The sequence below is a fragment of the Camelina sativa genome, chromosome 4 (assembly GCF_030686135.1).
Source record: "Camelina sativa cultivar CO46 ecotype springtype chromosome 4, ASM3068613v1".
NCBI classification, from domain to species: Eukaryota; Viridiplantae; Streptophyta; class Magnoliopsida; order Brassicales; family Brassicaceae; genus Camelina; species Camelina sativa.
In genome coordinates this window covers 28,749,805-28,764,960 of record NC_141883.1, presented here as the reverse complement: position 1 = coordinate 28,764,960, position 15,156 = coordinate 28,749,805, and the positions used below count along the sequence as shown (strand labels likewise).

The 15,156-nt window shown below is 37.7% G+C and overlaps 1 protein-coding gene and 2 pseudogenes across 3 annotated transcripts; all 3 read left to right on the top strand.

Annotated features, from left to right (window-relative positions):
• Positions 1-787: 787 nt before the first annotated feature.
• On the top strand, positions 788-6,476 carry LOC104784279 (tRNA ligase 1-like; annotated as a pseudogene). The gene is made up of 19 exons (XR_015597251.1): positions 788-927; positions 1,043-1,096; positions 1,205-1,280; positions 1,743-1,842; positions 1,930-2,007; positions 2,115-2,184; positions 2,316-2,399; positions 2,622-2,687; positions 2,857-3,144; positions 3,442-3,549; positions 3,638-3,735; positions 4,159-4,219; positions 4,599-4,675; positions 4,793-4,864; positions 4,948-5,024; positions 5,146-5,226; positions 5,328-5,430; positions 5,568-5,726; positions 5,936-6,476. The product of XR_015597251.1 is annotated as a tRNA ligase 1-like (transcript).
• Positions 6,477-6,697: 221 nt separating this feature from the next.
• LOC104782387 (elongation factor 1-alpha 1) lies at positions 6,698-9,307 on the top strand. The gene is made up of 3 exons (XM_087511000.1): positions 6,698-6,953; positions 7,559-8,043; positions 8,141-9,307. Exons 2-3 carry the CDS (start codon positions 7,582-7,584, stop codon positions 9,026-9,028), a joined length of 1,350 nt encoding a protein of 449 aa, XP_087367126.1. The 5' UTR covers positions 6,698-6,953; positions 7,559-7,581; the 3' UTR covers positions 9,029-9,307.
• Positions 9,308-11,318: 2,011 nt separating this feature from the next.
• Positions 11,319-14,519, top strand: LOC104784278 (putative receptor-like protein kinase At2g39360 pseudogene; annotated as a pseudogene). The gene has a single exon (XR_015597250.1). The product of XR_015597250.1 is annotated as a putative receptor-like protein kinase At2g39360 pseudogene (transcript).
• The last annotated feature ends 637 nt before the right edge of the window (positions 14,520-15,156 follow it).

The window sequence follows — 15,156 nt, the reverse complement described above, 5'->3', positions numbered from 1 at the left end:
CTCTAATGGGTTTAAGTAATCGTGATTGGCCAGGCTACAAAATTCTTTTATTAAGGATAGCAAAATTAAATTGCATAACACAAAGAGAAAAACATTTGATGTTAATTATGTATTTATGTTTTACCGACTTACATAGATGTGTGGAGTATATCAAAGCACACATGCATGGCGTCATCTCGATGGATACGAGCTCTTACTGTCTAATACTATTTTGTACGTATGTATATGCAAAAATTGGAGCTTTGCTATACTTCCACATAAACAAATCCGAGAGTTCCCACAACAACAACAAAAAAAAAAAAAAAAAAAACACACACACACACAAAAAAAGGAAATTATACCGTGCCACTAATTAATTACGTTTTTGTTAAAGGGCGCTGGGATAAAATCAATAAACCGGAAATTAAACTAAACCAAAGACGATCAACCCGGTCAGACCGGTTTTCGTGACGTTTGTTGGAATCACCGATTTGTGAGTAAAATTGGTTCTCGCTTACACAGAGACGACGACGACGATGATGTCATCGGCCGTTGGGTGGGAGTGTCCATGCCGACCACTTACGTTTGCAGGTATTAGTTGATTCGTATTTTGAAAATTCTGTATCTTTTGATCTGTGTTTGCGCATTGCTATTGTTGTGGATGCATATTTAGGAGTTTGTGGAGAAATCAGAAATTTTTGTTTTTGGTTGGCCAGAAAAAGAGGAGAGGTCACGGTGAGCAGAAGTAGTGGCAAGTGAAACCGAAGATGGATTGCTCCTCCATATGAATCCAGTGTGATAGTTCTGTATCCGTTGTTGTTGCAGAAGCAGTAAACAATCAATTTGGTGGGTTGAGTCTTTGCGGAAAGCAACACTAATGTTTCAGTCTTACCGAGTCAAACTACAGCAAGCAACAAAACTTCTTCAAAATCTAAGCAATTTTTGCGGGTCGGCAGTGGACAAATCGACTTATTGTCATGCTCAGATCAGTGCCCTTTCACTGACTGCTTGTTCTTTTGTAGCACTTAATTGTTTATTTACGCTCTTATCTTGATTTTTGCAGATAAGAGCAATTATGATTGAGATGGTGGTATCTAAAGGATTTGCAACTCTGGAGGTATCAACAACAACACCCTAGCTATATTTGAATTATCTGTATTGACACTCTCAAGTTTTTTTTTTTAACTGTCTACGAACCTCTTGTAATGCACCTTTTAATTTACAGGTATCCCAGAAGCATTCAGGCTCTCTCTTTATGTACGCCGGTCACAAAGGGGGAGCATATGCAAAGAACAGCTTTGGTAATATGTTAGCTCATTTAATCTCTTAGCTTCAGTTATTCCTTCCTTGATTATTGATGAGCTCTGTCTTCACAAAGAATCTTAGACAAAAACCCCAAATCAATAAAAACTCAAACTCAAGCTTTAGATTTGTTTTACACTTTTCACTTTGAAGAAGATAGATTACTTCTTCATTTTAGTTTCATAGTTAGTCATCGTCCATCAAAATATCTTATGTTTTCTCTTTCTGGAGTTTTGTTGCCTGCTGATGGTATTCCCTATTCATGTTGCGTTTATGGATAAAGATTCCACACCACTGTAATTACATATATATATTTTGAAAACATTTTTGATGAAGCAAAATTGCACTTTACTACTCGTTTTCATTTTCTGATGTTGTTATGTGGTTCTTTTATGGTGATTGCAAACTGAGCTGCTGACCGAACCGGTTTCTCATATGCTAACCCAATATTTCATTTGCAGTTATACTGCAGTAGGTGTTTTTGTCCTTTCACGGATGTTCAGGGAGGCTTGGGGAACTAAAGCTCTAGAGAAAGAGACAGATTTCAGTGATTTTCTTGAGGTATTTCCATGGACAGAGCTTTTGAAAAACCCATATTCTCAATTGCTGCCAGAAAAAGTGAGCTCATAATATGTCATTTTCTCCCAGGAAAAGCACATGTGCATATCTATGGAACTTTTACAGCTGTTCTTGGAGATCATGGTCAACGCCCACTGGATGATTATGGTAAGGGTTTTTTTTTTGTTTTTTTCGTTATGTTTCTTAATTGTGAAAGTCAGATAAGTCTGCTAAAGATGTTCAATTAAAAAGAAATGTTGATTTGCATCTTGCAGATGTGCTAAGGATGATTTGGCTGATGATGATGCTAACTTAATTATCAAACTGAAGTTTCTCCCATACAAGGTATATTTTTCTTTTCTCTGGAGGTCTCTTCTGGCTAGAGAGATTTGTGATTTTGTTGCAATTTCCTACCTCTTTTATTGCATGATTATCCTGAATTCCTGATGTTGGCCATGTCTTCAATTTTCTTACAGTTGAGAACCTTTTTGATCCGTAATGGCCTATCAATTCTATTTAAAGAGGGAGGGGCCAGCAGCTCACAAAACCTACTACCTCAGGTGAGCTGCTTTCTCCGTATGAATATATATATATAGAGTGATGTGTCAAATGTTATAGTGATATTTTTGGTAATCCGGATTCTGATTAACTTGCATTGCATTGTAAAACAAAATGGGGAGAATAGTTGTGCCATGCTCATTATGTTTTTTGATTATTTAGGAGCTGACGTGATCATGCTTTAATTTTTTTTTTGGTAATATTATTGTTGTTTCTGCATCCAGGCAAATGAAAATCTGGGGTACGTCAGATGGAAAGCAGAAAGGACTATACAAGATGCATGATGAATGGTACTAGAATCACACTACTCTATACATGTAGCCTAAGCTTATATAGTTTTGTTAAAACTTATTCCTGAGCAAATGTGTAACCTACTGCCTAGATGCTGCCGTTTGTCTAATAATTCTTTCAGCTTTTTGAATCTGGATTAGCATCTCTTCTTCTCTTCAAAATGTACAGGGCTGCTTACATAAGAAAAAGGTGTGGGAATGATAAGCTATCTTCATCAACATACTTAAGTGAAGCTGAGCCATTCCTGGAGCAGTACGCGAAACAGAGACCAAAGAACCAGATTTCGATAGGGGCTGCTGGGAACCTAGTGAGAACTGAGGACTTCTTAGCCATTGTTGACGGTGATCTAGATGAAGAAGGCGATCTTGTGAAGAAAGGAGTGACACCAGCTACTCCTGAGCACAGCTTTGAAGGAAGCTGTCCACAAGGATGAGGGTTTAATTGTATTCTTTCCAGGTACTCCATTTGCATTGTCTATATATCATCTCATGTATTCTGGTTGTTGGTTTTACTTCATCTTTGTGGCAATGTTTTATATTAAACCTATTAGTAGTAGTCTTTATTAGCTTTCAATAGATTATAGATGATTGTTTGACTAATTCAGATAACATTAGTCAGATAATATTGACCAGAAGTGAGAGCAACATAATGTTAGAAAGAGAATGGTGGTATATCTTTCTGTATATTTCACTTGATATAACATTTCTGTTAATCTGTTTTCTTGTGATATTAATAATTTAAATATGTTCTCAGGGATTCCTGGATGTGCTAAATCTGCACTTTGCAAGGAGTTATTGAACTCCCCAGGAGGCTTTGAAGATGATCGGCCAGTGCACACCCTGATGGGTGATCTTGTCAAAGGTATTTTCAAGTGTAGGGTTTTTTTGGGTCAAAATTGCTCTGGTCTCTCAATTTTGCCATCTCATGCAATATATTACATACTGGGCAGGAAAATATTGGCCAAAGGTTGCTGATGAACGTCGTAAAAAACCACAATCAATTATGTTAGCTGACAAAAATGCCTCAAATGAAGATGTCTGGAGACAGGTAATTTAATTATACGCTGAGAATCTGTTACAACCTCACATCGATTAGTATCAGGCTTATAAGATTCTCAGGTAGTGCTATAAGCCTGATACTCATTACTAATCTCTACCCATGGATCCTTTAAGAGTGGCTTTGTAGGAGTAGATTTTTATCAGAATCTTTGCAACTATTGTTACAGTCGTAATCAATTGCTTTGCTGCCTAATGGTTATTAAGATTAAAATTTGGTTCCATGACACCCTCGGTTGGTTTTTGAAGACAAAATATTTTTTCGACTACTTGTAACCTGCCTTTAATACATATATATATCTGTGTGCATAGCTTGTATTGTTGAAGCCTAGTTAGTGGCTGACCTGATGTATTTTCACATCTTATGTTTCTTAACAAGTCTCATTCCAATATTATTCTTGTAATTTCCCTATAGATTGAAGACATGTGTCGGAGAACTAGGGCTTCTGCAGTTCCAATCGTTGCTGATTCTGAAGGTGTGTAATTATGATCCATTCTTTGTTGTATTTCATTTACCAATCTTCTTGTGTGCTGTTTAATGTGGTCATATTAACTTCAAATTATAATATTTGACCTTTAATTGATTGGATGACCCTGCAAACGCTTTGAGTGTAAAAGGTTGAAAGATCATTTATCTTTTACTGATTTTGTTCCCGTTTTGTTCGTTTCTTTAATTTCTAAGCTTGATAGTCAATTTTCTTACAGAAGAGTGCAGTTAGAAGTTTATATACTTCGCTTTAAACACACAAATATATTGTTCTGCTTTGTTTCCGCAATTACTGCCTTGTCTCATCCTCTGTATTCATTGTGGTCTTTTGCTTGATATATACTTTTGGCCCTCTTTTGACTGCACAGGAACCGATACAAATCCATATTCACTTGATGCGTTGGCTGTTTTCATATTCCGTGTACTTCAACGAGTTAACCATCCGGTATGCAGTTGCATCTTATACACAGTTTATCTTCAACTGCGTCATCCAACTTTCATCACAACCCTATTCAAATTAACAAAACCGTCGTTTCATTCATATGCAATGAAAAATTGTTAGGGAAAGCTCGACAAGGCATCTTCAAATGCAGGCTATGTGCTGTTGATGTTTTGTCACCTTTATGTGGGAAAGGTATCATCACATACACCACAACTTTTCTTCAAGTATATCTATGATTTGATCTCACATTTAACTGAACGGTCTTTAACTTCCAGAACCGTAAAGAATTTGAGAGTGAATTGATTGAGAGCTTTGGCTCCCTCGTGAAGATGCCACTGTTGAACTCAGACAGGTATATGGTGACATCAATTGTGACCTACAAACTCGAACTTGGCACAGCTACAAATTGCAACTTCGTATTTAATTAATTTGTAAACCACTTAATTAATTGACTTCTCTTTACGCATATACAGGAGTCCTTTACCTGATCCTGTTAAATCAGTTCTTGAGGAGGGCATAGATTTGTTCAATCTCCACAGTCGAAGACATGGGAGGTGGGTAGCCAACACTACCATCTTCTCTACTTCATCTCTTCAGCTCTAACTTTTGTTTGGGTCCTTTTGAACTCTTTTCCTTCTGATTTTGCTTGATGTAGACTCGAGTCGACGAGAGGAACATACGCAGCAGAGTGGACCCAATTGGAGAAACAACTACGAAATACTTTAGTTGCAAATTCGGAATATCTCAATTCTATTCAGGTAAAAGATACTTTTTGTCATTGAGGGTTCATGAAAAGCTACAAATCCATGTTATATAGTATTTTAGCTGTGTCGATATATCTTCAGCACATGATAAAAGATAACAATGTCTTTGCTTTCTGGTTTGCAACATTCAGATTCCATTTGAGTCTGCATCTCATCAAGTGCGGGAAGAGCTCAAAAGAATGGCAAAGGGTGAATATAAACCACCAAGTTCAGAGAAAACAAAACATGGGTCTATTATTTTCGCTGCCATTAACTTGCCTGCTACTCAAGTTCACAGTCTTCTTGAAAAGGTAACCAATCATATTCTTAAGAAAAAGGATGTTCATATTCAAAAACTAAAAGCTGTAAGTTCACAAACTTAAATATGACTTTTGTTCCTGCCCCGATTTGTAACGGAGTGAGCCGACATCATTTTTTTTTTCCTTTTTCTTATAAGCATCAGAGAAGTCAAGGTTACGTATGGGATTTGTTGTTAATAGATGTTTTTTTTTCTTATCAGTTGGCCACAGCACACCCAACAGTCGGATCTTTTCTAGAGGGAAAGAAAAAGAGTATACAGGAAAAGCTTGAACGGTCTCACGTGACGCTTTCCCACAAGAAAAGCCACGGCGTAGCAGCTGTAGCCAGCTATGGCCAGCACTTGAACGGAGGTACCCGTAGAGCTCACCGAGGTCATCTGCAACGACAAGATGGCTGCTCTAACTGCCCATGTCGGATCTGTGGACGGGGAGGAGACCATAGTCTCTAAGAACGAATGGCCACATGTTACGTTGTGGACCGCGGAAGGCGTTAGTGCAAAAGAGGCCAACACATTACCTCAGCTTTACGTAGAAGGAAAGGCGAGTCGCTTGATGATAGATCCTCCGGTCTCAATCTCAGGTCCTCTGGAGTTTTTTCTGAAATCAAACTTTTAACATGGAAGGTTGCTATCACTTGAGGTTGCTCATGGAATGGGACACTTTATGGTTGTTATAAATAAACAGTTACCATTGTCATGAGATTTTGAGGTTAATTAATAATATAGATTTTTTAATTGTTCACTCTTCTATATGGTGTAAGTGTCTATTCAGTATCTGCGTTACTGCATACATTGAGATAACAAAGAATTGAGTTTGCTATACAATCAATGCACTTTCTAGATATATATATATATCGTACACTACAGATGATCAGTAGCTTGAATAACCTCAAGTCCTCAATTAAAAGGTGTGCTACCGACTGATTTGAATATACACCAAGGATGTCGTTTAGTTTATTAATTAAGATTATTAAGTGAACATACTCGAATTCAATTAATTTCTCTCGTCTATGAAGTTTTGTCACCTTTTTAAAATGAAACACAACCGACCCAAGGCCCAAGAGAATGAACGAGTCGGCGGATGAGGGGCATAATCGTAATTTTAAATAATGTATAATTTTATTATTTATGTTAAACCCTAAAGTTTCTATGGATTCCTGAGATCATTCTTATTCAACCCTAGCCGCTGCACACTCCATATCCTTGCGACATCTTTGAGGTAAGCGTCTTCGAACGAACGCATCTACGATCTGTTTCTTTCTCTTTTGCTTACCTTTGCTGAGACGCTTTCGATCCTTGTCGTTTCCATGTTGTTACCATCTACTTCTTCTTCTTTACCTGTATCTCTCTTATGATTCGATTCGATGCTTTTTGTTTGTTTGTAGATCGTTTTTGAGTATCTCGTCTTTGATATATATAGTTTATCGATTTATCGATCATCGGATTGATCTGGTTCTGAGATTTTTATATTATTATTCAAATTGGATCTGAGTGAACTATATAGTTATGTTGTTGTTAGGATGTATGTGATTATCGATTTGTCTTGTGATTGGCTTAACAATTGTATTGTTCCTTGTTGATAATCAAAGTTGTGAGAACTCTCGGATTTGTTCATGTAGAGTTCCTTGAATGAATTTAAGCTCGCTTAGCTCAGCGGTCAGAGCACCACATCATATTTTTTTGTGTGGTAGAGATCGGTTCGACTCCGATAGCAGCTTCTTATACTGTGATTGTTGTTTTGAGACACATTAATTTCGTATTGATTATTATACATGTCTACTGTGTTGATTGACTCAATAATAATATGATTTGATCTTTCTGCAGATTCTTTTTTTTGACGAGCAGCCATGGGTAAAGAGAAGTTTCACATCAACATTGTGGTCATTGGCCACGTCGATTCTGGTAAATCCACCACTACTGGTCACTTGATCTACAAGTTGGGTGGTATTGACAAGCGTGTCATTGAGAGGTTCGAGAAGGAGGCTGCTGAGATGAACAAGCGTTCCTTCAAGTACGCATGGGTCTTGGACAAACTTAAGGCCGAGAGAGAGCGTGGTATCACCATTGACATTGCCCTTTGGAAGTTCGAGACAACCAAGTACTACTGCACAGTCATTGATGCTCCTGGTCACCGTGATTTCATCAAGAACATGATTACCGGTACCTCCCAGGCTGATTGTGCTGTCCTTATCATTGACTCCACCACTGGTGGTTTTGAGGCTGGTATCTCCAAGGATGGTCAGACCCGTGAGCACGCTCTCCTTGCTTTCACCCTTGGTGTCAAACAGATGATCTGCTGTTGTAACAAGGTAATCAAAATCTTCTTTTATATCTCTAGTGTGATAACTGCTTGTTTCTCTGGTTGTGTTCTGTCTCACTAACTTAGTTTCTTCATGCTGTTTGTAGATGGATGCCACTACCCCCAAGTACTCTAAGGCTAGGTACGATGAAATCATCAAGGAGGTGTCTTCCTACCTGAAGAAGGTTGGGTACAACCCTGACAAAATCCCGTTTGTGCCCATCTCTGGATTCGAGGGTGACAACATGATTGAGAGGTCCACCAACCTTGACTGGTACAAGGGACCAACTCTCCTTGAGGCTCTTGACCAGATCAACGAGCCCAAGAGGCCATCTGACAAGCCCCTTCGTCTCCCACTTCAGGACGTCTACAAGATTGGTGGTATTGGAACGGTGCCAGTTGGACGTGTTGAGACTGGTTTGATCAAGCCCGGTATGGTTGTGACCTTTGCCCCCACAGGGTTGACCACTGAGGTCAAGTCTGTTGAGATGCACCACGAGTCTCTTCTTGAGGCGCTTCCCGGTGACAATGTTGGGTTCAATGTTAAGAATGTTGCTGTGAAGGATCTTAAGAGAGGGTATGTCGCCTCCAACTCCAAGGATGACCCTGCCAAGGGAGCTGCCAACTTCACCTCTCAGGTTATCATCATGAACCACCCTGGTCAGATTGGAAACGGTTACGCCCCAGTCCTCGATTGCCACACCTCTCACATTGCAGTCAAGTTCTCTGAGATCTTGACCAAGATTGACAGGCGTTCTGGTAAGGAGATTGAGAAGGAGCCCAAGTTTTTGAAGAATGGTGATGCCGGTATGGTGAAGATGACTCCTACCAAGCCTATGGTGGTTGAGACTTTCTCCGAGTACCCACCTTTGGGACGGTTCGCTGTGAGGGACATGAGGCAGACTGTTGCAGTCGGTGTCATCAAGAGTGTCGACAAGAAGGACCCAACTGGAGCCAAGGTTACCAAGGCTGCAGTCAAGAAGGGTGCGAAGTGAACTCCCATTATCAAAACTCTATCCGCAGATGAATCAAAGAATGTTGTTAGTTTCTTGTTTACTTTAGTTTGGTATTTGGTCGCTTGTTTGTGTTACAGCTTCGTTACTTCTCCGTCAGAGCGTTGTTCCCGGAACTGGGTTCTTGATCGGAGGTGGCGGAGCTACTTAGCGCATCCGAGCTTTTTGTTTTTTTCCTTTAAATTGTGACATTCTTGCGGATCTTATTCTCTTATCTTTGTCGGATTTCTCCATCTCCATGTTTATCATCTTTTAATCTCATTCTGCCGGTCCTTTAATTGCAACTATGCATATGAAATTTAGCATTGCAGTATATAATTTCACAATGTTTTTACCACTCCAAAAGATATATGAATGTAAATGATCTAATAACCAGCTATTCAAAACATCCCGTTTAACTTATGTATCCGGATCTCAAACTAATTGAGATGTACCGACGAGATATGACTGGCCTTCTTCATGTGGTACTTACCTCTTTCATCTATGGTTTGTTTATTTTCTTAACGGCTATGCTTGAAATCTGATCCGACCTGCAAACAAGACTATCATATCAAATAATAATCATAAAGTACTCGAACATTCTGCTACTATACGATGTAAAACGCCACTGACAAAATAAATTAATATGTGTATTACACCAACCAATTTTGCTTTATTTTGTGAACGATATAGTGGATTGTTCATTAAAATTGTAAATGACCACTTTACTATGGAAGATCGTCCAGCATAATTCAAAGATTAACAAAGGAAAGTAAAGATAAGGGCTCTATGAGTATTTAGCCTATAATTTCTATTTGGTCTAAAACGGACCTCTTAAAGTATTTATGCTGGATTGATACAAGCATACATGGTTGCATGCTTCCCAAATTAAACAAATTCACCTTGAAATTGGATCTGTCAACATTAAAAGTTAAAACACTTATCTTTGTAATTGTTTGAACTAATCGTGTCTGGGTTACAAATTCTAAAAACTATAAGGATCGGATAACAAAATTCTAAAAACACAAAAAAAACTATGTTTGATCATTTACATATATGTGTGGAGAAAATCAACGCACATGGCTTCATCTCGATGGATGAATGTGCGTGCTGTTACCGTTTTATTCTGAACTTTTTTGTACGTATTGTATCTTTTTTATGCGTATATCTTGTATTGTATCTCTTGTCTACGTATACTATGTGTTAAGACCGTTGGACGTATATCTTTTTACGACAAATTAAACACCGTCCCTTGATAACTGTCCTGACATGTTTTGTAATTTGTATATTCACGTAAATTGGTATGAAAAAAATATTATTTTTATTGATGCTTTGATGAATTTTGCTACAATTAATTTTTCTTTGTAATTAGACCTATCAGACTTGCGTTGCAAATTTGTTGTAGATACATTTTAATTGATGAATAAATTATAGATGCCTATATCTTCTATTAATACATTTTAATACGATACATTTCATTATAAGCCTGACCAATGTTTTTTTTTTGTTTTTCCGAAACACAAGTGTATTGTTTATGTTTTATACACGCAACACCTGTAGATAGAAATAGTCTAAATATTCTCCCAATTATAATATATCTCAATGATACTACTAAACAAATCCAATAAGACATGTAATTAATTAAGTGATCAAATGAGTTTTTGTATGTAGTGCTACTAATGCATATTATCAAATCTGATCTTGTTCGGATATAGAATTTCAAATAGAAAATATATGTGTTGTCGGCGGTTAAGACATAAAAAATGGCTTATAATTTAGCAAATCAAAGATTAAGATAAAAAAAATCGCTCAAATATGAACAAGAATTGTTCAATTTGACCATGTTCCACTTCTAATCAATCCGAACTCAAATATGATTTTACTTTTCTTTAAAAAAAAAAACACAAATATAATGGTTATTATATTATAGATTTGTATAGGGTGTAAAACATTGATAAACCTCTTTAAATTCACATATTAACTCTTATTCCATTCTCGTCTAAGATATTATACATTTTATATAATTTAATAATTAAAAATTTGAATTCTTTCCAAGACCTGATAAAATTAAAGTAGTATTATTTTTTATTTGCATTAAAAACAATATTTTCTTCACAGCTAGTTTTATAAAAAAAAATTCAAAATTGCTGTGCTATAAAAATAAAATAAAAGACTCTGGAAAAAAAGACAATGATTCTGTCGCTATCTTGAACAATACAAACCTAACGGCACGTTTGTAGGCGGTGGGAAAATACAATATACTCCAGTTGTTCATTTTATTATGTCTCTCCAATCACTCATTATTACTCTTTCTTCTATCCTCTTTTGTATTTTTTTTTTTGGCCTTGTTGATTTTTTTTTTTAATTGATGAATTTCCAGCTCAATGAACAAAAACGTTGAAAACGAAATTTACATAAATTAAAATAATAAACTTTCTTTCTCGTGGCCTTGTTGATGATTAGTATTTTTGTCTTCAGATTGGTTTGATCAAACAACTTTTGTGGATTTGTCAACAGATTTGTTGATCAACTTGCCTCTTCTTCTCGTCTGTTTTTTGGATTTAAACCCTAAAAATCACAATAAATTCTAAGACTTTATTAATTTTCTCGATAATTCGTTTTTTGGGTCAATTTGGTTAAGTGTAAACGCGTAGTTATTGATTTGGTGATGTGAATGTTTCTCTCTTCTCTGTTTTGAGAAACATCTCTCTCTCACTTTTTTATTTCTCCAGCTTAATCTTCTCCGGAATAGACTCTGTTTCCTTTCTGAATAACTCGACTTCGTGAGATACCCTTTTCTCCCATATTTCTTGGTGATTTCTCTCTGTTCTTTCTTTTGGCTATGATAAACCTAAAGCCCTTCTTAGGGCTAAAGTTAGGTTTTTTAATATTTGTTCTCTGTTCTTCACACATCTCCTCTGTTTCTACTGATACTTTCTTCATCAACTGTGGATCTCCGACGAATGTAACAACAACAGTCAACAATCGAACCTTTGTATCCGACAACAGTCTTGGTCAAGGAATCTTCGATTCTAGTCGAGGAACATCTGTAGTCGGAACCACCGATTCGAATTCAAGGGATGAACCGACGACGACGACTCTGTTTCAGACCGCCAGAGTATTCTCCGATGATGAAACATCAACCTACCGATTCCCGATCGAACAACACGGTTGGTTCTTGATTCGTCTCTACTTCTTACCCTTTGTCACCTCTTCTCAAGATCTAACCACAGCTAGATTCTCTGTTTCGTCTCAAAACTTCAATCTGATCAGAGATTACAAACCCTCGACGACTTCTCTTGTTAAAGAATACAGTTTAAACATTTCTTCAGATCATCTTGTCATTGAGTTTCGTCCTCAGATAGGTTCTGTAGCTTTCATCAATGCTTTAGAAGTTTTCAGACTTCCAGAGGTTTTGCTTCCTGAAGAAGCAAGACTTATAGGTTCACAGAGCAAGAAGAATCTCAAGCTCGGGAGTCATGCGATGGAGACTGTTTCACGTGTAAACATGGGGAATCTGACTGTGACTCGTGATCAAGATAAGCTTTGGAGGCAATGGGATTCGGATTCTGCGTATAAAGCTCACTACGGTACCCCTGTGATGAACCTGAAAGCAGTTAACTTCAGTGCTGCTGGTGGGATAACAGATGACATTGCACCAGTTTACGTCTATGGAACCGCCACGAGGTTGAACTCTGATCTCGATCCGAATACTAACGCCAATCTTACTTGGACGTTCAACATCGAGCCTGGTTTCGATTACTTTGTCCGGTTTCACTTTTGTAACATAATAGTGGATCCTTTTGGATTCGAGCGTCAGATACGCTTTGACATTTTCGTGAATTCAGACAAAGCTGGCTCCGTTGATATGACAGAGGTTGCAAATGGCACTTTTGGAGCTCCTTATTTCGTTGATGCAGTGATGCGGAAAGCGAGAAGTCGAGAAGGAGTCATGAATCTATCTATTGGTGGAGTTATGGATGTTTCTTTGTACCCTGTTTCTTTTATTAACGGGTTTGAGATTATGAAGCTAAGCAATGATAAGCGGAGTCTTGATGCTTTTGATGCTGTTTCCCCTGATGGTTCTTTGCGTAACAAGAGTTCGAATCCGAGTATGGCACTGATAGCTGGATTAGCTGCAGCTCTCTGTGTTGCTTTACTGTTTGGTGTGGTTATATCTTGGTGGTGCATCAGGAAAAGAAGAAGAAAAAATAGAGAAATGCAGACTGTTCATTCTAGAGGAGATGAGCAGGTTAAGAAGAATGAAACAGGTGAGAGCTTGATCTTTTCGAGTTCAAAGATCGGTTATAGATACCCTTTGGCTCTAATCAAGGAAGCAACTGATGATTTCAATGAAAGCTTAGTGGTTGGGGTTGGTGGGTTTGGTAAAGTTTATAAAGGAGCCTTGAAGGACAAGACTGAGATAGCTGTGAAACGTGCAGCTCCTCAGTCTAGACAAGGTTTAGCTGAATTTAAGACAGAGGTTGAGATGCTTACTCAGTTCAGACATAGGCATTTGGTTTCTTTAATCGGGTATTGCGATGAGAGTAGTGAAATGATCATTGTCTATGAGTATATGGAGAAGGGAACGCTTAAAGATCATCTGTATGACTCAAATGATAAGCCGAGGTTGAGTTGGAGACAGAGGCTTGAGATATGTGTTGGTGCAGCTAGAGGACTTCATTATCTCCATACAGGTTCGACAAGAGCAATCATACACCGTGATGTGAAATCAGCTAACATTCTCTTGGATGAGAATTTTATGGCCAAAGTTGCGGACTTTGGATTGTCTAAGACAGGTCCTGATCTTGATCATCAGACATATGTGAGTACCGCGGTCAAAGGAAGCTTTGGTTATCTAGATCCAGAGTACTTAACCAGACAACAATTGACTGAGAAATCTGATGTTTACTCTTTTGGTGTGGTGATGCTTGAAGTACTATGTGGGAGACCAGTCATTGATCCATCGCTTCCAAGAGAGAAAGTGAACTTGATAGAGTGGGCGATGAAGTTGGTGAAGAAAGGGAAAATGGAAGAGATCATAGACCCTTTTCTTGATGGGAAAGTGAAGCTTGAAGAGGTGAAAAAGTACTGTGATTTAACAGAGAAGTGTTTGGCACAAAACGGGATTGAGAGGCCAACAATGGGAGATTTGTTGTGGAACCTAGAGTTCATGCTTCAGGTCCAAGCAAAAGATGAGAAAGCGGCAATGGTGGTGGATGATAAGCCAGAGGCGAGCGTTGTGGGCTCAACTGTGCAGTTCAGTGTAAATGGAGTGGGAGATATTGCAGGGATCTCAATGAGCAAAGTTTTTGCGCAAATGGTTAGAGAAGAAACACGATAAAAGATTTGATTAAAAGAAGAGTACCTTCATCATTATAGTGTTATTTGTACAGAAGGGAGAAGGACAGAAAACACAATAGACACTACTGTTTTATACATTGTAGAAAATTTCAAGTGTTGTGGTTTTTTTCTAATCGAGATATATTGAGCATCTAATTTGTTATACTTTCTATAATTTAAAATTCGCTATAAGAACAAAAAAATAAGATCAGTTAAAAAAAATTCTAATTATAAAGAGAACTGAGTTGCAAGAACTTACGTTCTATTTTTAACCAAGTAATCTCCTTACTTTAGCCTTTGGACTGTGGAACTCACGAAATTGGTACCAATGTGTGTCCCTTGCCCCTAGATTGAATTTGAACTAACCTTGGAACATAGCTGCTCTAATAAAAGGCTTGCATTGAAATGCACCGACATTGATATATCCATAGTCATGATCCTCTCCAAAAATGTATATATAATCCTTTGTTCCAATTGTCTTCTCTTTGTCGATGAAGAAACTTACATCACACGTAAACGTATGGTTCATTCGTTCACATGTAACATGGTTTTTTGGTTGAATAAATTTTACATTCATTTTGAAAAAGAAAAAAAAAACTAACGGTTCAAATAAGAAGGTTGAAAGATTTATCACATGTCCTCAAGATTGTAGGATTTGCAAAGATCGATGTCGATCGCTACTCCTGGTCGTATCTCGCTGAGGATTGGCGGAACGATGAGATAAAGGAACTTGAATTCTGAAATGTTTGAGAAGAAGTGTTTTGATGCTGATGGTAACATAGGAGATA